At 36.9% G+C, this 27,279-nt stretch overlaps 1 protein-coding gene across 4 annotated transcripts in view; it reads right to left on the bottom strand.

Annotated features, from left to right (window-relative positions):
• Positions 1 to 27,279, bottom strand: part of LOC105050960 (phospholipid-transporting ATPase 2) — a 46,457-nt gene that overhangs the window by 5,623 nt on the left and 13,555 nt on the right. For all 4 annotated transcript variants that reach the window (XM_073243157.1, XM_073243158.1, XM_073243159.1 and 1 more), the window contains 12 exons: positions 22,970 to 23,074; positions 11,987 to 12,084; positions 11,755 to 11,897; positions 11,127 to 11,223; positions 10,913 to 11,022; positions 10,386 to 10,550; positions 8,366 to 8,520; positions 8,195 to 8,275; positions 7,934 to 8,054; positions 5,045 to 5,151; positions 4,215 to 4,346; positions 543 to 696 (listed from right to left, as the gene is read on the bottom strand). In XM_073243157.1, coding sequence (XP_073099258.1) covers positions 543 to 696; positions 4,215 to 4,346; positions 5,045 to 5,151; positions 7,934 to 8,054; positions 8,195 to 8,275; positions 8,366 to 8,520; positions 10,386 to 10,550; positions 10,913 to 11,022; positions 11,127 to 11,223; positions 11,755 to 11,897; positions 11,987 to 12,084; positions 22,970 to 23,074 — 1,468 coding nt within the window. The remainder of the gene's footprint in view (positions 1 to 542; positions 697 to 4,214; positions 4,347 to 5,044; positions 5,152 to 7,933; positions 8,055 to 8,194; positions 8,276 to 8,365; positions 8,521 to 10,385; positions 10,551 to 10,912; positions 11,023 to 11,126; positions 11,224 to 11,754; positions 11,898 to 11,986; positions 12,085 to 22,969; positions 23,075 to 27,279) is intronic.

The following is a 27,279-nucleotide window of genomic DNA, read 5'->3' as shown; positions in this document are numbered from 1 at the left end:
CAGGCTAATTAGTAATAAGTAAATTAAAATTTTTATTATCAAACAAATTTATAAGAAATGGAATCATACCTGATTTACTATCTAATGGATCTTATGATCTAAGGGACTACAGAACTAAAAATACAAATTTAGATCCTAGCTTCCTAGTTGATCCTGATCCAAAGATGAAATCTGGATTGTTTGAGGTCATTTTGATCCAGATCATTAGATCAGAATCGTGAAATGTAAAATTCTAAGAACACTGAACCAGCATTTAGAGTGGACAAATATAAGTCTGACATATGCATGCTTGTAGGCAAACATTAAACCTGCACTTCAGAGTGGACAAGACTGGGTAGTACATAGATGACATAAAATGTTGAGTAAAGAAAGAACAACATAGAAAACTATGGGTAGTTAAACTTGGCATTGCAGAACAGATATTTTACATGGTTCAACTAGAAAATAGACAAAAGACCACGAAACTTGGATAAATAAAATGAATGACAAGAAAGAATTCGCAGATAATGTAGAGGGAAAAATGTATAATAGAAGTTACTTACTCCCAATGCTATAATCAGCTGCCCTTGCAGCTTGAAGCCCTTCCCTACCACTAATGCCCACACCAATGTCAGCTTGTTGTATCATCCTCACATCATTTCCACCATCACCAATTGCCAAAGTTCGGTAATCACATGATTTTAGTAGCTCAACAAGCTGCACTTACATAACTCTGAATCAGAACTTTTTATCCTGAAGTAAGAGCTAAAAAGCCATATGTCATTGTACAAGCCAATAGAAAGCATCAAAAGAAGTCATGCTATAAGATATAGCAGCACTAATATTCAAACCAAGAATGACATAATTCTTGATGCACATGGGTAGACATTGCATTATGCAAGCATTATGGTGATAATCTATATTGAGGATTCCTAAAAGTTTACTGAATAAGATAACGGAGTGGAAGTATCATAGAGCACTTCTCAAACTAGGAGAACTTTCTCTAGCGAATTTCCATCCATGTTTCTCTACATCTTCTGCTCGGTGTCCTACGTATCTTATTTTCAATATCATTCCTTATCAAACTTGTTGGCACTCAAATTTTCTCATTGTTAATTCTGATTGTTTTGTAAGTCGTGGCTGGATCTGATGCAAAACAAAATAGAAAGAAAGAATATAAGAAAGAAAAGAAGAGAAAGTGATGCTTGAAGCCAATATTCATCCAACATTGCAGTTCCATTCGTGGTTTGACTTAGGACCTCAGTGAGAGACTGATTTCTATGTAATTCAAGGTGACATCTTTCAACTTCAATCCAAATTCCAACCTATAGTTCCCCAATTTTGCAGGACCAAAATTTTGACAATAGAAGATAAACTAAGTCATTAAAGATGGGATTTGCTTCTGACTTTTTATAGCTTACCGGCATGTTTGAGTGAGAAATCAAGCAAGGCTGAAGGCACTCATATCATGAAATTGGTAGTTAGCAGTAGAAATCACCTGCTAAATTTAGAGCTACTTCCTGAAATATGTTGCCAATGGAGAGTGCTTTTCGATTCACCTATCATAAAATCAGAATCAAATTCCAAAGTTACCAGCACATCAACATAATGGTTGATTCCATGTAGAAAGTGATGGATTCCTAGATAGGATTCATAATAGGACCAAGCCAGATTGAGGTTTGTCAGGTCAGACTCCAAACTCAAGGTCCAAATGGGATTTGAGCAGTTGTGCAAAACTCAGCTTATAGATAAAAAATAACATATATAATGCTTGAGGATATGGAAAACATCTTGGATCAATGATGGATTGAATCCCTGATACCATCCATCTAAAGAAACATCTTAGGCCACTTGTCCTGAAAGTCCCTAAATTATAGTAAAAGTGGGAAAAGTGAGGTAGATAAGTGACTAAACTAAAACTCAAAAGCATGGGGTTTTAAACATTCAGAAAAGGGAAAGCATTAGGATTAAGACTAGCTAGAAATCAAGTAAAGAATCTTCCAAGATGGTATGGATATGCATAATGTACATAAGCACAATCTGATGATGAGTTAGAGTACAAGAAGAGGCTGCTGACCATAGAAGATGTAAATAGAAGTATTGAGATTTAGAAGAGTCAGACTCAATCCACCGATAGTAATTTATTTAGGAGGATTGATATAGTTAGCTCCATATGAATTTTATAGTTCATAAGACATGTTGTAAGAGAGAATAAACAAAGATATAATGCACAATTCCTCATGCAGTTCATACCATGAATTTTAATATTTTTCATTTTACATCATTGTATAATTTCATTAATAGTTGCAAGGGCATGTTAAATGATTTAAGATGCTAGATATCCACTGAATAATTAATAAACTGCACCTATTTGTTTAAACATGTTTGTGCACTATATTTAAATTTGGTCCAAGTTTTTTCTTAAAAAAAGAAAAAAAAAAAAAACTGAAGTATTCTATTGAATTATATCAATTGCATATCTACAGGCCACTTGTGCATATTTATATTACAATGCATCCCAATTGTCAGTTGAACATGTTTCTATGATGTCAGGTGTTCATTTCTATAAGGATTGCTGCACTTTCCAGCCATGTGCTAGCATATTGGTCAGTAGGGGCAATTGTACATTAAAGAGCGGTGCTGGTGTTTCCAGCAGAATGGTATTGCACCCAGAAGGTACATCTTGCACCTATGATCTGCTATAAACATTCAACAAGACACTCCAAACTTGAAGGTCAAATAAACCTACCAGGTGAAATACCAAGCCTCAATCTATCCTAGCCACTCTATCTGTATTATGAGAATACTGATCCAACAAGTGATAACTAAATCCATCAGCATTGAATGATCCCCATGAAATTAAAAAAAATTCCTAGCACCTATATCTCAATAGCAGGCTATCCTTCCCAGTCTTTGAGGAACTTGGGGTTGGACGTCTAGAAAAGCTAAATCTGGATCATCCACAAAAGGATTAAGAAGAGCAAGATCTGATCTAAGGGCGATGTAACGGTATCTGCACATCTTCTCAGTCACATGTCCACATATGCAAGTGGTGATAACAGCATTGAATAAAATATACTGCACTCTTGGGCATAAAATTAGCAGGTATACAATTAGCAAGAAGCCCCAAAACATTAGATAAATGAAAAATTCAGATGAAGGAAGAAAAAGCAAAAGATGTCCGAGTCCTTTTACTCATTATGCAAGTTCACTATTAAATGTTGGCAATTATAGGTATTTTCATAACTTGACTTACATGCCCCCTGCAGAATGGAAATCTGATTAAAAGCTTATGTTTATTTGGAGCAAATATAGTTGTTCAATTTTAAGTTGTGCACTAAGCTTTTTAAACGATTCGATGCACACTTTAAATAGCAATCAACATGAAGGTTCGGCATGATTTTAGCTCAGTCACATAGTTAAAACTACAAAGCAATGATCTTCCTGTTGAGAACATGTCTGGACATCATTATGAAGAAGTGAAAAAAAATGAAATTGGTCCAAGCATTGAAACAGAAGTACTAAAGTAGAAAATCTCAAGCATGCCAATGTGCATGCACGGATGACTGGGCATTGTTGATCTGTGCCAAGTGGCCCATGTAACCTGCTAAACTCAACTGGCATGGGCATGATAAGCAGCACTGTAAGATTGCTTTTCCGATAATGGAGATAGGGATATGTGACTAGCAATCAAGGTATGAATGGATGATCCGTTTCAGGCTTGACATTGAATACCATACTCCATGCATATAACTGAGATGGTCAATTAAATTTGATGAAGATACTATTATTTAGGGATGGAGTACACTGTGATAGCTTACAGAAAGTTCATGTGATCCATGGCAAAAAAGCATGAGGAAAATTGACGAATTAGATGCCTAAGGTGATGTGCTAATAATGAGTTCTTTATGCCTAGACAGTACTAATGTAGTTTTGCAATACCGCACTAGTATAATGGATTTGAAGTTTATTAACATTATTGTCAATTTCACTAGTTGCTGATTCATTTCTTTAACATCTATTCCTATTTGAAGTTTGAACCATCAAAGGTATCAAGAATCTAGTTTAGAACCAAGATTAACATCAATATAAAGAGGTCAGCTTACATCTTTTCTAAACCATGCCAATGTCCCAGACAAGCAGGATAATGAAGAAGCGACCAACAAATCAAGAAAAACTCAAACTGGCCCATAGAAAACTGAAAGAAAAGAAAAGAACAGAAGAAAAAAAGATACCTGTGCTTTCTGTGAAGGTGTCACACGGCAACAGATAGCTGTTCTTGAAAGTATTGCTAGTTCCGTGAAAGCCTCTCTATATTGCTTCAAAATGACTTCAAGGGCCCACCCATCTACAACAAATGCCAAGTCCTATTGTATATGATAAATGGGATTAGCAACCATCCAAAAGAATGTGCTAGCTAATACTTAAACAAGTATACATCATGTTAAGTTCTGGCTGGCTTGTTTAAAGATAAGACTAAAGTAATTTTCCTCAAAAAATATTGAAACAGGGAGCACATACAATGATAAAAGGATCCACCACATACTATTGCCAAAATAAAGCTGCTATATATTTTACGAAAATGACTCGCACACGAAACAGTTCAGCAACCAACATAATTACTGATGACCAACATCTTAGTGCATCTTGGAACAAGTCAAGTACATGCCTATACATACTGATGCCTAGCAATAACGACTGGTGCATCATAATTTATATGCACTTAGGTATTTTGTTGGTAACCATGCAGCATGTTATATAAATTGACACTTAAATCCTTGAGTACTTCTCGCAACATAAATCTTTTATGAAAACCAACATAAGCTAGTGATGCGTAAAACCAGTGATCTGCTTTCTGATTCATGACCAACTCATAAATATTTTTCACATTCAATGAAATGTGTTTTGATTCATAACCTTGATCTCCTCAAGGTTGTGATGATAAAAACAAAAATTATGAATTATTACGTTTCATGAACAAGTGAACTGGGTTGCATCAGTCTTAAAGAATAAGAGAATGAAACAGAACAAACCCAGAGAAAATGTATACAATGCTGAGAAGTACCTTGGGTTCAGAAGAAGTTATCCTCATTGTGAGTAGCACTCTCTCCAAGCTTCTGACCACTTCATCTTCACTTTTGCCATTGATGAACAAAAGTTGTCCCTTAGGCTCTGATAACAAGGCCAAAAAATAATTACCGTCAAACAGTACCTGACAATCTCTATTTTAATGTACATATTAGCATAAAATATTTCATCGGATTTGAAATGCCCAAGAACACAACTGTCAATGTTTACCCACATAACTATAAGAAGTAAGTGCAATGTGCATCTGCCAACGTAAAAAAGACAAAAAAATTGCAATTGAGTTAATCTAAATCAAAGGAAAAAGAACCATGAAATAAAATAAGGACCGTAGCAAGAAGAAAAATAAAAGAAAGGATGGTAGCATCCCGTTTTCTATATTTATTAATAGATACGTGGATCAAGATCAACATATTAAAGTACACTGTTATTATAAATACACGACCCTAAAATAACACAAAATACCAAAACATAGAGTAAGCATAGAATGCATGCTTAGTTCCAGCTAAAGTTGACAAAAACCACCTGAAGTGGACCAAAACATGCTAAAATTGCAAAGTCTAAAACTAAGTTTTTGGTTTAGTTTCTAAAACTGATTCATTTCTGATGGAACAAATCAATTTCAGATGAAACTTCAAACCTTGGTTAGTTGGTCTAATACCTTTGCTGGTTATTCAACCCAATAAAAGTCAACAAATCAATACTTTTCCTTTTAACGAGCATATATTGATAAAAGAAACCATCTTTTCCAAGGGATCAAATGCCAGCCGACCATCTTGTACATGCTACGAACCTATACCCATGACCCTATCAAGACATTCATGGATGAATCGCCATACCAGCGGGAAGGTCCTGAATGCCCCTAAACCAGCCCATAGGTAATCTACACCTGCTTTTTTCCCCCTTTACTGGCCAAGACACTGTTGATATGGTCAAGCTGTCTAGTTACCATAGTAACGAGTCAGTGATATGGCACAATACTGCAAGATTTCAATCCCTGATCTTTCAACTCTTATCAACATTTTTTCTTGATGTGCTCTCAAGAATTAAAATTTCTTATCCATGTTGTTCGTTTTATATGAATTTCCATCATTAAATAAATAATTGTTTCCATCCGTCATGATTTTGAAACTTTGATTTGCTTATATGGAGCACAAATTTGGGCATCAGCTACCATATCTACTGGTAATTAATTGTAGAGAGTTGATCCTAACCAATTTCCATGAAATTCTGAATATAATCCACAATTTAGAAAAAAAATATTTTTCTTTTAAGAATTTTGATTAAATGCTTCAATTTAAAAATGTTTATAAAGCCACTACAAATGCTGAACCAAAGCTTTATGTCCTCTAGGGATCTATATCTCTACCACAAACGATCTGCTTAATGTATAAAGTAAAAAGACTTCTAGCCACTCCTCATTCCACCAAAACCAAGGCCTTACCACAAAATCCACTCTTTATCATACAAGAGGTTTTAGAACTCTGACTTATTCCCTAGAAAAAATGATGCAACTTTGCAGTGATCACCTATATAAAATTACAATATCACGAATCATGTCAATCTTCTTTGATGAAAGTAATGTATCATCAATCAGGTGTCCTCTTTGGCAATCCTGGTTTATTTCATAATTCATCACTCATGAACCTTTAAATCATGTGTTTACTGTGTGCCAACATTTCTGCTGTAGGCTTTATCAAACTTGGATAGCATCACTAGAGTTCTATATTATTGATATTTTAAACAAATTGACTTTCATCATAATGATTATTTGGAACACAGAAAAGAATAGAAAAAGAAACAAAATGAAAAATGATACTTGCCTCTTAAGTTAAAAAAATCAAGAAGTCTACAATCAGATATCACCTAACATGGCACACCATGCATAGAAGAGACCAAGGTTCGCCATCTCAATACCAGACCCCATACTGATACTATCCTATTACATTGTTGGCATGTGGTTCGATATGGTATGAGACAGCATATATCGTGCTGGTATGGTACGAGACACCATATCGGTACGGTACAATATGCCTCATATCGGACTGTATGGGATGGAATAGTAGACTGTGTAAGAGACCTTATCATTCAATCTGTTCAACAATAGCATGTATGGATAGAAGAAATAAAAGCATTAAAAAAACAATTTGGACAGATGTCATTGCTCAAAAAATAACTACAAAGTTAACTTCTAAAACATGATTCTGGCAACAAGATTTAGCTTTTAAATGTTTGGCAGCACTTAACTTTTATAAATATTTTTTTTGAGAGGAAGCATTTAACTTTTAAAAATTATAATGTCAAATTTTAAGTGATAAGATGATTCTTGGCCCAATAGCCAAACTTCTTTACATAGTGACTTTGAATACAAATGACTCAAGTCAAACTGACATATCATATGCATTCTATACAGGTTTAATAACACTAAATAAACTTTAAAACCAATATAAGGAAATCCTGCCTCTTTGTTATCTTTAGATAATGCTTTCCAACTTCCCACATAGCCACAATGCTCCACCTAAAAATGACTTAGGGTTCAGTTGAAGTTATGCAACGACAATTGATTTTTGTAATGCTATGTCTAACAAAAATCTGACAATGCACGACTTGTGAAGGGAGTTACTTGTCAAGTTGGATAAAGAACGGTGGCTAGCAAGCTGACAGATATCAAATTATCATGTAGTTTATTGCATATCTCGAGAGAGTATATAAAACAAATGAAAGCAGGTAAGAGAAGATGCTTAAATCAACCTTCTTTGACACCATGAATGTCAAATCTCTACCACAATGTATACCTCTAAAAAAAGGGATGCTGAAAGGTTACACTTGACATCAATGATAAATGATGGATGCGAAAATCATAGATCACCTGAAGAAATAAAGTTACATAGAAGTGCTATTTGGATGGCAGTATTTTGTTTATCGCCAGTTAGCATCCAGAAGTTGATTCCTGCTTTCCTCAGTGTTTCAATAGTTTCTGGTACACCATCCTATTTAAGATTCATGGTAGAATACTTAAAAAAGTTAGAACACCACCATTCTGTAATGCATCTGACCATCAGAGAAGTTTTTCCCCAAAATAAATGAGTATAAATATCTAACATTTTCTTTTGATAAAAGAATAGGGTACCTGCAGACGATCCTCTATTGCAGTAACCCCAAGAATCTCAAGGTCATGCTCTAGTCTTTGGCAAACCTCAGCCAGCTTCCACTAAGAGGGTAACAGTAACAGTATTAGTTCCTTCCCTCCTAAGTTCTAACTAACAGATACATTCTAGATTAATTTTTGACATCAACTTACCTCCCTGTCGAATAATGCAGTGCTAGCCTCTTTAAACATATGAGACCACTCTTCATATTCATCATCTTTCAACTCACGCCATCCCAAACAGAGTGTGCGTAACCCAAGTTGAGCATATTGCTCTACCGCATCAACAAAAGTCCTTATTTGCTGTCCTGAAAAGTTAAAGAATCACCACATACATGTTTTAACAATGTAACATTATCTAGGGGAAAGCAAAACATAATGTTAGGTCCTTAAAAGTATTCAAATTGTCTTTTACTAAAATCACATAAGCTGCACTTGAAAGTTTTAGCATTTCTTATTACAATTTGAGAATCAAAAGCTCAAATTCATATAAAAATTATAATATCCCCTGTAGAGCGTGAAGCTATTTTCTATACCTAAATAACAGCTTAATGCAGTCTTTTTGGTAAAAATTATTTCTAAGCCAATCATAGATGACCAAGTGGCAGTGGCTTCACGTGGCTAACCAGCACTATTTCAAAGTGGAAAAGATTTGTGCCAACGCTTCAATTGGCAATCTCTCTATTTCTCCATCTACATCCTATCCACCTCTCCAGCCCTTCCACGGGTCCCATTGCCCCTCCACCCTGCAAACCAACCCTCACAAACCAAGATCTTGTTGGAAGTCCATTGCTTGTCATGCTCATACTAGGATTCTGTTCCTAGTTTATCCTTGTCTTGTTCCAATTCTAGCTGGAATATTTTGTCCTTTAGTGCTTCTTCAAGTTAGGTTGAGTTTTAGACTTGATATACAAGAGTTTGTGTTTTAGTGGAAGTAGGAGATGGTCATATTTTTGTCTTCTAGTGGGAGAGCATGGTCTTATAAAGAGGGAGAGAGTGACATGAGGAGTTGGGAGGAATTTTTTTGTGAGATGAAGCATCTTTGAATTGGGAGCAAAGCACATTGCTTTAGCCTCTATTTTATTTTTAATAAATTTATTTTTCTCTAACAAATATTTCTTCCAACGATTCTTCCTTGTTGTTTCTTGGTGCTTGTCCTGGATCCTAGGCCAGCATGATAGATCTACACAGAATAGCATATTGTTCTACATGGTATCAAAGCAGCATTGGAGTGTGGTTGATTGGTTTGCAGCTTTGATTAGATTTAATCGGAGCATAATTTTTGGAGTGGCAACTTGATTGTTGGTGCTTTTGAAAGTAATTGTTCAGCATGCTTCAAGAGCTTCCAATAATTTGTTGCACGTGTGGACAAACATATGGACTCAATTGTCATTCAATATTTATATCATGATGATCGACTTCACCAACACCAACATGGTTGCTTTTGCTACTACCACTTGTCTCATTAAGTTGAACAACAAATTACGCAAGGTGGAAGTCTATGGTCAAAGCATATATGATAGGAAAAGATTTGTGGGACATCTTGGAAGAGTCAAAAACGATGCCAACAGATACTCTTGATAATGAGATTATAAGAAGAAAGTGGAATCTGAAATCTAAGATGGTGATGTGGATTATCCAAGCCAGAGTGGATAGAACAATTACCTCCATATCCAAGATGTTAAGAGGTGAAGAAAGCATAGGTTATTGTTGTGACTATTCACTCAAGACCAGGGAAGGTGAGAAATCAAGATGTTCTCAAACAAAAGTTGCCTGAAAAGCAAGTTCTGAGCATTTTAAACCATCCAAGGTTTAAAATGATGTTATATCATGATGTTATTTTATTGATCGTGTAAAAGGTTAATGAAGTCCAAGGGCAAAGATCCCTATAAACAATTAATAAAATATCATCATGCTGAAGGGATCTGTTTAAGACTCCATTGTGACTCTCATATGTCGAAGGATGCTAATATGCTCAACAAATTTGTGAAAGTTTAGGCTATAGTAAAGATATTGGCTCAGCAGTTTGGTCAAGGACATCCCAGGTTTTCAGCCAATTTATATGTCAGGATTTCAAGATGGGTACAAGCATAGGATACCCTAATCTAGTAAAATCTCAACATTTGGCAAATTTTCAAACATAATTAAACAATGAAATCAATTTGTAACTTACCAGGGTAAGCACAAGGGAAAATTGCTTCATCTGCACCTTTGGACAAGAGGAGAATCTTTTCATTTTGACAATCCCTGACTACCACTGACATTCGTTTCCGGTCCGAAGTGAACTCTAAAACATCTAATATCTCGTATTGGATAACCGAGCCATTGAAATTGACTCCTGCAGATATATCAAATAACAACAGAACTGAGTCAAAATTGCAAGTACCCATCCAACAGTAACAACAAATTATCAACTAATAGGAATTCCTTAAGACAAGAAGGCACGATGACTAAGATAGTGGCATCATGCTGACATTTCCTCTGTAGCATTTTCAACTTTTGGACTGGTCATGCACCAATTGCATGAGTTTGGCCATTTTACAACAGAAAGTAAAGGAGGTAACCGATTGCCAGCACATGGAGGTCAATATCTCATCCATAATGTGCATGATCAGTCCATAATTGCAAATAGAGCGACAGTTGCACCATGATGCTGCTATAAAATCTGCCCTAAACATCTCCTACATAGGAACATCTTACCAATAGTATTGCCATTTTTGCTAATAAGAACCATATGCAAGCGAGCAGCAGCATTGACAAGAGCATCCTCATCCTGCGATTGTGCTTTATATGAGATTGCTCCACTATTGCTGAAAATCAGAATAGAGAGCGAACAAAAATGAATATTAGTGAAAAATAAAAAATCAAAGCCAAGATATTGCCAGCATATTGAAGTGCAAAAATAAAAGATCACCTTCTAATAGGAATAACCGTGTTGCAAATTGTCATGACTGTAAGAAATCTAAGAACATCAGGAACGTTTTTGGCAACAGCATTCAGCAGTTCAACATCTAGTAATACATGCCAAAATCAGTACAATTACACAAAAATGATGTTCAGTCAAGAAATTGGATTAGATAAACATAACAAATAACATCAAAAGGTAAAAGGTAAATTACCGCAAATCAGTTGTGGAGCATCTGCATTCTACTATATAACCAATGTAAGGAAAAATGAGCAAAATAATAAGCAAGTTTAACATATTTTTGGCCAGGCTAATTGATAGCCGCACAATGCAAGACATATGAAGAAGAAAAATCGAAAAAAGGGGGGAAAAGGTCTCCAGCAGTCCTAAATTTAGCAACTCACTAGGAGAGGGAAAAAAATTAAAAGCTTTTGTTGCATACTTGTGGTCTGCAATGTGGTCTGCAACCTTAGTTGAAAGACTACGATAGTGCGACAGTCCCTAATAGGAGATAACAGAGTTCCTCTAGAGTGTGTCAGCATATGTTCTTAGTTAAGGCACCAACTGAACTAGCAGCAAACAAGATGAAAGCAAAAAAGGAAAAGCAAATAAATAATTAAAGAAAAGAGAAAATAACCTTTCAAAGCATCTCCGCTTTCATTTCCATAGACAATGCCACTGATACAGCATCTTCTAAAGATCATTCTATTTTCCGTAAGAGTCCCAGTTTTATCAGTCAAAATATACTCAACTTGTCCCAAATCCTCACTAATTGCCGTGCTGAAAGAAACAATACTTCGGGGACTCAAAAACATGAAAGATACAGCACAAGCATCTATCAGTATAGATATGAAAAATGGTTGGCTTACTTTGCTGCATGAGAAGGGGTATTAGTATCATTATCATACATTTCCTCATCCCAGTCAATGAACTTCGCATATAAACTCTTCACAAGATCAAGAGAAACCTGTAATGCATGCAATCTCTTAGATATGTTAGATATGAAACAAAACCAAATATAGGACTAGGCTATAATACTTCCTGGAGGATTAAGAACCCTCTACTATTTATGCAAAATCATCATAGATATCTAAAGTTGGAAATCCACAACATTAACAAATATCAATTGTTTTAATGTCTCCTACTTATGCATAAAATGATCACAAAAGAACAATTTCAGCAGCAAGATGCCGTGTTTTCATTTGATTTATCATTTTGAAGCATCTACATCAATTGAACTTTGTCATGTATTACCAGATATCTAAATCATGATCACCAGTCTGTTTTATTAATTTTTATGGCCTGCAATATATTTTGGCATACAAATCCTACCAGTCCCTTTAATATCATGTCGACTACACATATAGATAAGAGACTTCCAAGCCACACATATGATGTATTTGTTTTAGGTACTTTAAAATATTCTTATGATGTTCAACAGTGTGGATCCTCACCTTACAAGATCCCTCATTTATTTTACCCCGATACAACTGAATTTGAGCTGCAATCTTACCAATAATCTTCCAGCTTAACTCTCTCTCCCCCCCACCCCCTCTCCCTCCCTCCTCCCTCCCTCCTCCAACCCCACCCCTCCCAAAATCCGGCTCTCTGCATGTGTCTGTCTGCATGCATATGCGCAATTGCACATGCATGAGCAGGCATACACATTTGTATGTGTATGAGCATGTGCATATTCAAATTCAGAAAGAAAATTTGCATAGATACTATAATGAAAATAACCAGTTGGAAGCATTATTTCCCCAAGTTTTAGAGAAAATATGCATTTGGATGCCCATAAAAATCACGAAATTTAAGAATATTTCATTATTTTATGAGTCCCAAAACCATGCATGCTATTTGGTAGCTAAAATTCAGGATTCAATAAACCTTGACTTACCAAGAATCATGGTTTTTGGAATGGAATTTTGTAAATCTTGATTTTTAATATTTCAAGAAATATGGGCCCACAGGATTTTTTTTCACCTCCTGCATATCTATTCCTTCTCTTGTATAAATCTCCCACTTCCCTTCCCTTCCCTTCCCTCCTCTCTTGTTACAGAGGTCTGATCTCCTACATTGGATCAAGAGTAAAATAAAAAGCAGCCTCTCTCTCTCTCTCTCTGTGTGTGTGCGCACGCGCGCGCGCGCGCACGCGACATGTGCACGAACCTATTACTTGATGGTGACAGATGAAGGGTAGATATAAAGAGGGGATGGTGAAGCTTGTGCCTCACAGCAATGAGAATATACTTGCCATAGCTCATGCACGGTTGGAGGATGGAAGTAGGCCCAGCATCAATGGCTGTGAGACCAGAGCTATTAAACAGGGGCATCCCTCAGGCCACCCCAGACTCGGGAAAAAGCATATCACATTTTCTACATTGCAGTGGTTCTATAAATGTTTCGCTTGAATTTAATAGAGATTCATTTTATCAAAGAGAGATTCTATTTTTTTTTTCATGTTGATATCTATTCAAGAAGCAGTCTGTATATATTGAGCTTGTATAGTTGTATAAAACAATGATTGTGGCTATAGATTCTAATATATGATTCAAAACATGTGCATATCTCAATAGGCGACTCAGACAGTCATATGATTACATTTTTATTATTTTTCACTCTTTAGTGATCATCCTATCTGTCTGGTGAAGTTGTCTTGAATTTGTATTATTAATATTCATAGGAACAAAAAATGATTCTTTACACCACAAATTCTGGGAACCAAACAGTGTTGCACCTTGTTTTAGACCTATGATTTTTTTTACAGCACAATAAAGCAGAAACTTGTATGATTTGAAAGTCTTATTTAAATGGACTAGTATTCTCCCTTTCTTTCCACATAAATCTGTGGTGATTAGACGGAACACTGGTCTCCTTCCTTGGATAGTATCTTATAGAAATATGTAAATGTATGTATACTTTGTGCAGCACAATTTTATCTTCTTGTATATGATCAATTCATATAATTAATCTGATTGTTAGGATTTATGAGGATTATGGTTAAATAGCATGTGCATCATAGTCGAAAGTTTGACTTTGTGAGTATTTTGACATCCTGCTTGATTTCTCAATTAACGCTTAGCACTAAATAGTAAAATATTTTTTTTTTAAATCGGGTTTATTATTCTCATGTAGCTATTATGGACGAAATTGAGATTGAAGAACATAAAAGAAAAAAAGCACGAGTAATTACAGTGTACTGGCTGCATGTTGTTATTATGATGCTTATATGAAGAAGATACGACATCGTATCTCATCTTTAAGAGGTGGCATGTATGTTCAAGAAATATTAATGCAAGGTAATGAATGATGATGCCAGGAAGTTTGCCGAATGGATCTTAAGATATTCATGAAACTTCGTGAAATTGTTTGTCATAGGGATATCCTGAAAAGCACATCCAATGTGAAAGTTGCAGAGCAATTGATGGTACTTATACGCTATTGCTAACGGAGTAGGCAAACGTAATCTGCAAGTGTTTCCAACATGGTGGGGAAACCATCAGTCATTTCAATACCGCAACAAATGCAACATTCGAACTGTCTTTCATGTACATCCAACTTCCATTGTTGGATGATCATTTGGATATCCTTGTGGAACCAAAATGTGATCTCAAGGTCCGCTGAACCGGAACCAGACCTCGTGCCGGCTGGCTAGCGGTATAGATTGGTACAATCCATACTAGACCATACCAAGCCCGAACCAACATGGAAATGAAAGTGAGGGAGAGGGAGAATTGGAGAGGAAAACAGAGAGAGAGAGAGAGAGAGAGAGAGAGGAGGGAAGGGAGAGAAAGAAAAGGAGGCCAGTGAAGACACCAATGTTGGCCACTAGAGGGCCACGGAGGCCATTGGAGGGCTCCAATTCACCCCATCCTGCGCACCACCGGCATACGCAGCCCTCCAACCACCTCCGACAGTCTCCTCGGCCTTTTCCTCTCCTTCTCTTCCTCTCTCTCTCTCTCTTCCTCTTTTTCCTCGTCCCTCCCCTCCTCGTCGGTTTCTCATTTTGGACATTCGAGCCATCCCAATCCGCAGTTGATACGGTTCAGCATGCCCCGAACCAGATGGTTCAGGATGGTTCAGCATTCTTCATGTGATCCCTTCAAGGTATATAGAATTTTAAATATAAAATTTCTATAAAATATTCTCAAACGTAACTTTCTTTCCTATTCAAGGAATGACTGGGTGAATTGATGGTACACATATACCTGTATGGATGTATCTGTGCCTATGGAAAAGCAAGTTCCTTATTGCAATAGAAAAACTGTTATGTCACAAAACATGATGGCAGCATGCTCTTTCAAATTACTTTTTCTTTACATGCTAGCCAAGTGGGAAGGATCAGCACATGATTCATTGGTCGTCTAATGAGCTTTACAAAATGGTTTGTGTACCTTGAAGTAATCATAATTAATCAATTTTAGAAACACTCTTTTCAACTTTGGTTAAATTATTGACTTTATATTCTAGGTAAGTATTATCTTGTCGACACTGGTTATGCACATACACCTAGCTTTATAACTCCATACAGAGGTACAAGGTATTATTTAAAAGACTTTGCAAAAGGAAGAGGAGGACTACTAGATCTCAAGGAGCTCCTTAATCTTAGGAATTCAAGCCTTAGGAATGCAATTGAATGAATCTTTGAAGTCCTGAGGAAGCATTTCGCAATATTTAATGTTGGAAGGTCATATGATCCTGATCAATCACAAGCTAAACTTGTAGTGGCAGCTTGCACTTTGCACAACATCGTTATGATTGAAAATCAAAGAAAAGCCAAATTGTATGAACTATTTGAAAAAAAAAATTTTGAAGCTCAGATAACAGGTCAACAGGCATACAATATGAAAATGCAAAAAGGGTACAATGTAGAGAAGGAAAAATATTGTGGAATAATTATCATAAAGCCTGGAATTTAAATACCTTACTTTAGTTAATAATTTTGAAAATGTATTTCAATATTTGCCTCTTGTGTTTAATTTTGATGTCTCTTTGATTGTATTTTTTCTTTAATATCATGAATAATAATTTTCCCTTTTGCTGTAAGGATGGCTTTTATCCCAAGATAATATGCATGCTGGAGCATGTGACCAATTTCTATTAGAAAATTAATTGAACATGGCATTTAAGCAAAAAAGACAGACTCAATTTATCTCAAGGAAGGAAACATAGAGAGTTGTTTGACTTGCATTTAATGAAAAAAAAAATGCAATCACACTTATTCTTTAGACTAAGTATCGATGCCGTTTAAGAAAGAAATAACATGCCATTCTGAAAGCAATTCAAAAATAGTGGTTTTGGATGGGATGATGTTGCAAGTGTTGCTACTACTGATGAAGTCACGTGGGATTCGTACATTCAGATGACTTTCAATACTTAAATCCATTTGTAACTGTTTTACCCATGGTTCGCCAAATCGGAACAAACCACCCGGTTTGGCCCCTATCGAGCCAGGCCAAACCAATGCAGAATCGGATCGGTTAAGCCCTACAAATCGAAACAGCCAAACCACACGGTTCGGTATGGCTCAGTCCTGTTTTGTTTTTTATTTTTCTCATTATTTGCTACAGTGGGGGGGAGCTTTTGATAGCAAGAAGTTATCTAGAGATATTCCAACTAGAGCTACTATTCATGGCTTAGATCCATACGCCTTCTCCAACAAGGATTCCCAACAATAGAGGGTTGATAGTATATTAAAAAAGGACAAGAAGGATAGGTGGCAAGCTATTGCATTCGGGTTTCACTTCAGCCACATCCCAATACATGTGACAGGCAACACATATTATCACTCCATCATTGCATCTATATAAGCGGTCGGTCCAGCTATAGATCCTCCAGGACCAAAGGACATTTACGGTGAGCTTCTTGACAACAATAAGAAAAAACTACATAAATGGGTTACATCATATCAGAATAAATGGTCGATATATAGACTTACGATGATATGTGATGGTTGGATTGGTCCTACCAGACGAAGCATCATCAACTTTCTGACATATTATGATAGAAAAATATTTTTTTAGAAGCTCGTTTATGCTTCAAATTAGATGCACGATGCCACGTATATCCTCAAACTGATGGAGGAGGTGATTGATCGGGTCAGAAAGCAAAACGTCATACAAATTATCATTGATAATGGACTACAATATAAGACCACAAAGGAGATCCTGGTGCAGTGGCGACCACATATATTTTGGACACCATGCTGCATATTATCGATTTGATGTGGATGGAATTAAGAAACTTAGTATCGTGTGGAAGATAATGGACTCAATGCAGACTATTATTAGATTCATTTACAATCACAAATGGATCATTGATGCAGAAGTATACAAAGAAAGACATATTGAGACCAGATGTCACATGGTTCGCTACGAATTATATAGCACTTGATAGTCTTATTGACAAAAAAGTACACCTACGTCAGATATTCATCAGTCCTGAATGGCAAGAGAGTAGATATAATAAGACAAGCAGTGAAAGGGGCAACATGAAGAACTTAATGACGAAACAATATTCTGGCAATGGACCGAGAATATAGTAAAGACTATCAACTAGCCTTTATATGAGGTGCTTCGGGCCATGCACAGCGAAAGGTACCACATATGGGCTTCTTGTATCCCATGATAAAGAGGACAAAGGATCAGATTAGATCGATAGATCTAAAATATGCCCAAGACTACAACCAAATCATTGAGCATCGATGGGGCTATCAGATGGCTAGGGACCTGTATCTAGCAAATAAGCAGCAAATCAAGAATGCTCTGAAAATTTGATAGCTTTTGTATTTATACGAATATGCTTAACCAATTCTAAAATTTATCTGCAGCTTACTATCGGAACTCGAGATTCCAGTACACAAAACCTAGGATAGGCATGGATGACAAATAGAGCTGTCAATTTGGGTTGGACCCGTCGGATTGGCCCACTTCACCATGTAAATGGGGCAGGTTGGGTTCATATTTTAGTAACCCATTTAAAAGCGAGTCAAATGATTCGCCCCATTTGAGTTGGTGGGTCAGGGCGGACAGACCCGCTTATTTTGTTTAATAAAAAAAAATTTACCAAATCTCCTTGAGGCCTTAACCCTTGTCCAGTTATCCCCTTAACCCATTTTCTGAGAAAGAGAGGAGAGACCAAGAGAGCTCCCTGACCCCGACGCCCGCATCGCGGCCCCCGCCGCCCTCCTCCGACGACCTCCCGACCCCCATCCCTGTCCACCTCCCTGTAGCCGCCCTCAACGCCGCCGCCGTCAAGATCCAGTTATCTTTCCGTGGCCATTGGGTTCGATCTCTGATCGATAAGATTCGTGCCATCAACATGGAGGTCAGGCGGATCGAGCGGTTGATCTAGTGGCAGGAGATGGCGGACGCCATCCGACGGGACGAGCAGGAGCAGCTTCGGGTGAGCGAGGGCCTCATGGGCCATAGCGCTCCTCCAGCTGGACTCAGTGCCCAGGTACTATCCGGCCATGAGGGAGCTGTGGAGATCCGTCAGCCACTGGATCATGGGACTCCAGGAGGTCCTGGACCTGATCCTAGGGCTGTCGGCCGTCAGTGGGGAAGGGTTTCTGATGAGCTTGGAAGAGATCATGGAGGGGATGTGGAGAGGAGAGAGAAGGATTAATAGTTTTTTTTTTGAGAGGGGGAGAAAAATTTTGACGGATTGGCCCGTTTAATCCGCAACCCATGACGGGTTGGGTCGGATCGAAGTTTTTCCAACCTGCCAGTTAAACAGGCCAGTCCGCCCCGCCCCACCCCGTTCAGAGGTAGATCGGAGCGGGTCGAAGAAGATCGAGGCGGATTGGCCCGTCTTAACAACTCTAATGACAAGCTTCTGATATCCCTATGAAATGTGATATATAATATAAAGTCCAATTTAAAAATCATAGCTATGTACATAGAAGTTAGGATGAGTGATTTTTGTTAACTTAGCTATATTTTCAATCAGTAACATATTATAACAAATATATTTTTTTATAAATAAAAATATTTAGGGAGAGCACCGATAGCTTTGGAACAGATGTAGTAGTTGTAAGCAAAAAATGATGAATCCAGATCAGCATTTTCGAAACCGTCCCAAACCAGCCGGTTCGAGGCATGCCAAACCATACCGACAGGAAACCAAGATGGTTCCAACATGAAAAACGGCACATGGTGGTGCCGAACAAGAAAAAAGAGAGAAAAAAGTGAGGAAGAGAAAGAGAGGAAGAAAAAGAGGGGGGGTCCATCGGAGGGGCTGTCAGAGGCCCTCCGACGGCCCCCTTCCCTCTTTTTCTTTCTTCCTCTCTCTCTATTTCTCTCTCTTTCTCTCTTTTTCTTCTCCAGTTCAGCTCCATTTTCCTTCATCGATTTGCCTTGGTTCGGAATCAAATGGGAGCGTGCCGAACCATACCGCTGGCCGACCGATATGGCCGTCGGTACCGGTTCTACAAATCTTGATCCAGATAGATTATATATGAATAAGAATTCTTATTTGACATTACATAGCTACTAATAAGTCTAATATGATATAATTTTATATTTAATTTTGTTCAATTTTAATACTTCTGTTCAATATTAATACTTTTGCGGCTAAATAGTAGATCCCTTTTGGATTGGCAACTCCTACTCTAAAGTGACTTGCCATCCGGATCTTCTCCCAGACGGTCTCCTCGAGTGGCTATAAGTGAAATTGGTCGACCTTCGCCCTTCTCCACAGCAAGCAGAGAAACCGTCTAATACAAAAATATCTAAACAATCTTTTATATGTTCACTACGATCTAAGATTAAGACTAAAATACATTCAAGAGGAAGCTAAGTTGAAGTACTTGGATCCGATTGTGAATAACTTTGTTAATAACGAGGATCCGATGATCGGATGGATTATGGATCGATAGCAAGAGCTAGAGCTTGATGAGTCAAAATTGCCTCCATGACCAACCATATTCATAGCTAGCAAGGTTGGGATAGATGCTGAGCAATGGACAATCAGTAACATTCCCGCAAGCTGCCAGCTGATCAACCATAGCAGACTTCCTTGCTTGGCAAGACCGAAGGCAGGCAATTGCTCAACCCAAAATCAAAAAAAAAAAGACAGTTGTAGCTCCAATAAAGAGGGTAGAACAATCAGTTAGCCTAGATCACTCAGATTCAGAGACCAAGCAGAATGATGATGGTAGTTCTTCTGATGGTTATAGATATGGTAGTCAAAGTGGAAGTGAAAGATAGGAGACCATCATTTATGAAACGCAACTGCAAGATAGTCTTTGATTCACTAATGAGTCTCAGTTTACGTATACCACACAGGATAGAGATCACAGTACACAAGCTGGTAAAGTCCATAAGGATACGATTTCATACAGACGACGAGCTCTTTGAAGTCATTCAAGATATTATGCAACTATAGATGACCTCGCACATGGAGTTAAACCATAAATTGTATCAGGTTCTTTATCACATTCTGAATCCTCTTATCCAAAGCCACATGTAGCTTATGATCCATACAGATATTGATATATAATGATGCGTCCAAAGGATCATCTTCCAGTGACTACTACTCTCTATGTCTGGAGCATCTTATGGATTAGATTTTGATGCCGACATATTCCAATGGATCCCTCACAACCGTACTATCAGTCCGAGAATACCTCTCAAAGCGAAAGCTTCAGTGAGAGATTTAGGACAAGCTACAATCCAGCATGCATACCTTATGAAATGAGCACAGAGGATTACAATGCTACATGATTAGAGGGATGGACCGATATTCCACCAGATCATGTAAATGATCCAAATAATTATGAACAACATTAGCGCTCAACAAGATTCTAAATTTCGATATGTAATGATTATTTATTTTTTATATTTTTTAATTGATTTGAGTATTTTAGAATTCAATAATATCTAGTCTTTATAAGACTTTCTCTTCTGACATAACATTATATTAGATTCAAATCCGCATCACACGCTTAACTGTGGGTGTACCAAAGTGATACAAATGTCAAATAACATCAACAAACATCAATTCAGACTTAAAATCATTCAAAAAATAATAAAAAATTGATTACATATCTTAAAATAAAAAAAAATAGAAAAGAAAACAAAAAACAAAAAAATTGACGTGTCAATCATGCCGTACCAAGTGTCGATATGGTACCGAACCGATACCATACCTACCGGCCGGCAATCGGTACCGTCACTGGTATCGATTCAGCCTACCTTGATTTTACCATTGTTTAAATGATTAGCAACTAAATGAAAAACTTACCCATCTTATTGTACAGATCCATCCAAAATCTAAGAATTTCAAGAATAAATGCTTTTCACTTTTTGAATTATGTGAAAAATTATTTGAAAATAAGTATCTGATTATATTTTTTAAGCATAATTGATTGATTGGTTTATAAAAGTATATAAATTTTGTAGGCAAAAATACTAGAGTTTGAAAACAATATCCACTATTGATCACGAGCCATTAGTAGAAAATCAATCAATCATATGATGAATGCAAGGATTATGAATGATCATAATCACAGTGATTCTAATTCTGATGACAAATTGCACAAAGACGCCCTCATGACTCATCAGCAAAAACCTTAGTAGTTGACCATTGCACAAAGACGAAAAGGACAAGACTAGGAAGTAGAATTGCAGCAACATTAGAAAAGGTGGTTCCATAGTTTTTATCTGCAAATCAATCAACGCAAAAGAAAGCTACTGATGGAAAGTTTCTCACAAACAATGGATAGTATAACTAACTATAATGCCTGGAGGGTTTAGATGTCAATGAACGCACAGCTGCAGTTTCCATTCAACATAAACCACTCAAAAAGATTGTTTTTATGGAACTTGAAAGAGATTTTCATCTTACATGGATATGCCAACAACTTTCAAAATAGAAAGGCATAACATTTCATATCATATAGGAGATTTCAAGAAAATCAAAATTTATCTAGCATCTGGTTTCTCATTCTGATGATCATTTGGTTTATAATAAGTTTGACATGCTCACAAGACATGTTTTTAAGAGTCAATTTGCTTTAGTTCAATTTCATTGTGCGTTCATCTTTGTAGCCAACCAAACACATGAAAACTAGAAATTACAAGAAAAAAAATTTTGATTTTCAAAGGTAAACCAAACAGTCATAAATTTTAAAAGTCATGAATTCACAATTTCATAGAAGCATCAATCTCAAATTCTTGGCTTTTAGGATGAAACTCCAAACACAGCCTGAATATTCCTTTGCATATAATGTCATGTAATAAAATATTCAAAAAAGTTTGGTCAGTGTTTATTAGTATAAGGCCTCAGAGACAAAGAAGTACTAGATTGATTTTTTATTCTGATGTTCCAGTTATTATGGCTTCTGGCATCATGTAAAATCAGTCACGAGTTGATAAAGTGAATAGACAAATTCTAAACCAATACATTGCATCAATTAGTTAATACATCTAGCTTAATTAACCAAAATTCAGAATCTCAGATGCATCCATTAATTGATGTACAACCCTATAGTTGAGTATGACTGAGTATGAGGTTCTAAAATATGCTTGCAGAGCAATCGCATGAAATTTAGACTTCATATAGACCACATTTACTTGTGGAGCATATTTCTGTATAACTCTATATAGCATAAGGTAACACGTTCTCTTGGCTATTTCATATTCAAATGAGCACTAAACCAGAGACAGCATGGAAGTCACATTGAATCCACTGGATAGGAGAGTCACATGCAAATGGCCTTGCACTTCAAAGACAGCATATTTCAGTATAACTTTTGTTCAAGCACTAAAAAGCCTATCCTGTGGAACTTCCAAATCAAGAATTTCAAAAGTTTCAAAATTAAAACATATGATTAGATGCCCATATCATACCTTTATAGATATTGGAATCATGATCGAACATAAAAGCTCAAACCGCAGAGGGATGATCAATAGTTCATACCAAGGTCCTTCATCAGGATATTTTACGTACCATTGCTACATCAGGCAAGAAACAAAATAGTCACTAAGTATTAAACATGTGAGAAATAACAAAATGATAGAACTCTGGACCATATGATGTTCATAAGTAATGAAATTTATTTTGATCTTTGTATTCAAAAGAAACAATAATTTCAGCTTAGCTATGTTAAAGAAGCACTTTCAAGAAATTCAACATCAAAAAAATACTCAAAAGTTTCTAGAATATGAGAGTTAATTTAACATCTAAAGGAGAGTATCAGAACTATGATCTTTTCATTGTTTATGTAGGACCAGCAACTGGAGCTTCCTGAGACAGGTAGAATGATAAAAAAACACCTCTTTTAAGAACTTGCATGCTACGTCATAAGACAAGCATCGATTCAATCAACAATAGATGACTTGAGGAAAAAATGACCTTAAGTAGCTTACACATCCTTTTCAAATCAAGAGAAGTGTCGTCTAGGTTAGTAAGAATTTATAAAATTTCTTCACCACATCTTGTCCAAGTCAGTTTTGTGAATCTATGTGAACTTGTCATGGAGGCATCAAGGATTGTTATCATAGAATTGCTATATCTTTTATCGTGCTACTTGAGAACACATAAATTATGAGATTGAAGAAATCAGAAGTCAAATTATAAGGATTTCTTCCGTGGTAGGTTTATTGGTATTTGAGTGCCTCGAGGGCAAAGATTGCTGTACCAATACCGATACCCATACCGACGTCAGACCGGTATGGTACCGGTACCGTACCGACACACGGTATGCTCCGACATACCGATCCGGCATCGGTACATTTTTTTTGGGTTTTGTTTTCTTTTTTTTGGGGGAGGGGTTCCAAGTTAATATCATGATTATCATCCCAAAATTATATTATATTATATATTTATTTACATATTTGGGTTCAATTTTTGAGTTCAGTACCGGTACAGCCGTACAAAGAACCTTGATCCAAATACATATTTATTTACATTATATTACAACTCTATCATCCAAAAATTAAAAAAAATGTATAAATATGCATTAAAATGTATCTAAACTTTTAAAGTACAAAACACAAAGAATGATATACTAACCTCAAGATTTGCTCTGCATCTAATATCTCGTCGAGTGTCTGTGACGCTCGTAGATATCTGGATTACCGACATATACCAGTATCGGAACATCAGTCTATCCCTCAAACCAAGTAGCACTATACTCCTGAATATTCATCCCATAAGACATCCTCTCTGGATTATAAGACATCTCAGATCTCTCACTCAAACTCTAGTTCTGAGAGGTATCATCGAGATAATGGTATGACTGTGGAGGAGACTATCTAAAATGACGGTAGCAAAATCTGATCCGTAAGATGCTCCGGACTGCATAGGATAGTAACCATTAGAAGACGATATCTCGAATGCATCATATCTATATGGATCATAAGATGGCTGCAGATAATAGGATCCATAATGTAAGGATGATCCAAATACATCCATGGATTCTACTCCACGTGCAAGATCTCTGTAGCTGCATCGTGTGCTAGACGATCTCTAGGAGTCCATCGTTTATATAAAATCGGCTCCCTGCGGTCTCTATCGATTCATCCACTGTAGTTTCTATCTTGTGTGGCATGTGTAAACTGAGACTCATCGATGAATTGAATACCATCTTGCGGCTATATCTCATAAATAGTGATCTTTTGTCCTCCAGTCCCTCCCTAATCATTAGATCCATGACTACTAGTACCATCATCACTCTCCCTGATCTTCAAATTTGAGCCAAATAGCTCCTGCACTCTCGAGAGTGGTACACGTGCAACTATCTTTTTTTTTTCCTCCCATTGTACCCCTTTATGACTGAGTTTTCTATGCTTGGGAGGATGGATATGTTGTTGTTGACTGGTCTCATCTCAACATTACTTGCTCAAACATCTGCGAGGATGTCTCGGACATCAAGTCATGTGATAGATGACCCCTCTATGACCCCTTAGACGGTGGCTGATCAGCTGGAACCTTATATGGAATATTTTTTTGACCCATTACCCTAGATCAACCTAGATCTCCTTAGCTACCACACTAGCTGATCGTGGAGGAGATCCAGGCTCATCAAGCTCTGACTCCTGCTAGCCATCCGATCATCAAATCGTCGTCCTCATCATCATAATCACCTAATGTCAGATCTGCATACTTCATGTGCACCTCCTCCTGGATACATTTTAGCCTCAACTTCAAATTATAGTGAATATATACAAGATCGTTGAGGCACTTCTATGTCAAACGGTTTCTCTATTTACTGTGGATAAGGACGAAAGTCGATCAATTGCACTCACAGCCATTAGAGGAGACCATCTGGAAAAGAATACGGATCGCCACAACTTTCAAATTATCTGCGGACTGTCCAAAATGAATCCACCATTCAATTGTAAAAATATTATGCAAAATTACATATCAAATTTTATGATATCTCTAGGCATGTAACGTCAACAAAATCTTCTCATTATTAATATGTAATTTACCTAGATTCATCTTCTTTTTGCTTACGACAGCCGATGCGACTCCAAAGCTGTCCCTCCCCTCTAAATTGTTTCGTCTGTGAAAAATATATTTCTTAAATTAACAAATATATTATTGATTATGGATCGAATTTAGCTAAATGCTCACACATAGAAACTAAATAAACAAAATACGATTTCGAATCAGACACCATCTTATATATCATATTACTTAGAGTAATGAGAAGCTCACCATCCATATCTATCTCAATATGGTATTGGAACCTCGGATTCAAATAGTAAGCTGCAGATAAATCTACAAATAATTAAGTACACTTACACAAGTACAAAAGCTGAAAAAATTTTAATGAAATTTTTCATTCATGCTTAACGACTAGATGCAAATCCCTCCCCATCTGGTAGTTCCAGCGGCATTCGATGATGTTGATTATTCCTAGACATATTTTGGATCTATCTCACTGATCTGTTTCTTTGTCCTCTCCATCATATGATATAAAAAATCCATCTAAGGGTATCTCTCGCTATCCATGGCGCAAAGTACCTCATATGATGGCTTGATAACCTTCACTATCTTATCAGCCCATTATCAGAATGACTAACTCATCATCGAATTCTCTACCTAACTTTCTTCAGTGCCAGTCCTCGCATATCTGCTCTCCTGCCACTCAGCACTGATAAACATCTGACGTAAGACTACTTTCTTCTCTAGAAGGCTATCAAGTGCTATGTAGTTCATAGCAAATCTAGTGACATCCGGTCTCAAAATCTCTCCCCAGTATATGTCCGCATCAATGATAGGACCCATGTATGATTGTAAATAAATCTAATAATAGTTTGGGCCGTATCTATTGCCTGTTGCACTCTACAAAGCTTCCCAATATCCATCAACATAAGATCAATATAATATGCAGCATATGGGGTCCAATAAATATGCAATCGCCGCTCCATCAGTAACTCTCCGATGGTCTTATTGCGGTCCATTATCTGTGATAATCTGCACGACATTCTGCTCTCCTACTGAGTCAATCACCTCCTCCATCAGTCAAAGGATGTATGCGGATCGTGCACCTTATCTGAAGCATCAATTGACTTGTGAAAAAATATTTTTCCATCACAATATGTCAAAAAAATTGATGATGCTCCGTCTCGTAGGATCGATCCAACCATCACACATCACCGTCAGTTTGTATGTGGGCCATTTAATCTTGTAAGAAGCAATCCATCTCTGTAGCTCCTTGTTACTGTCAAGAAGCTAACCATAGATGTCCTTACATGCTAGAAGATCCACATTCGGGTTGGTAGCCTGTATAGCTGAAATGACATACCAATAGTAAGTATTGTCTGTTGCATATACTGAAATATGGCTGAAATGAAATCATGATCCAATATCTTGCCATATATCCTTCTTCTTATCCTTCTTCAACATGCTGTCAATCCTCTGCTCTTTAAATTCTTGCTGAAAAAATCTGTGGATCCAAATCATGAATGATAGCTCCTGCTGGCATGTCTCTAAAAGATCTTCTCCTACTGCCAAAAACCCCCAACATAGATGAAATGCCGTGCCTGCCTCTACAGCCGATCTCTCTGATTGAGGTGGTCCTTCTAAACTCTTATTCTCCCCAACGGTCGTAAAGTCGAACCTTGATTCATAGCATGATGGTCCAATCACTCCCTATATCTGACCATCTCCTCCAACCGGCATTGATCATTCAGACTCATCTGAATGG

This window comes from Elaeis guineensis, chromosome 9 (genome assembly GCF_000442705.2).
Source record: "Elaeis guineensis isolate ETL-2024a chromosome 9, EG11, whole genome shotgun sequence".
NCBI lineage: Eukaryota > Viridiplantae > Streptophyta > Magnoliopsida > Arecales > Arecaceae > Elaeis > Elaeis guineensis.
This window is presented reverse-complemented; position numbering and strand designations above follow the sequence as displayed.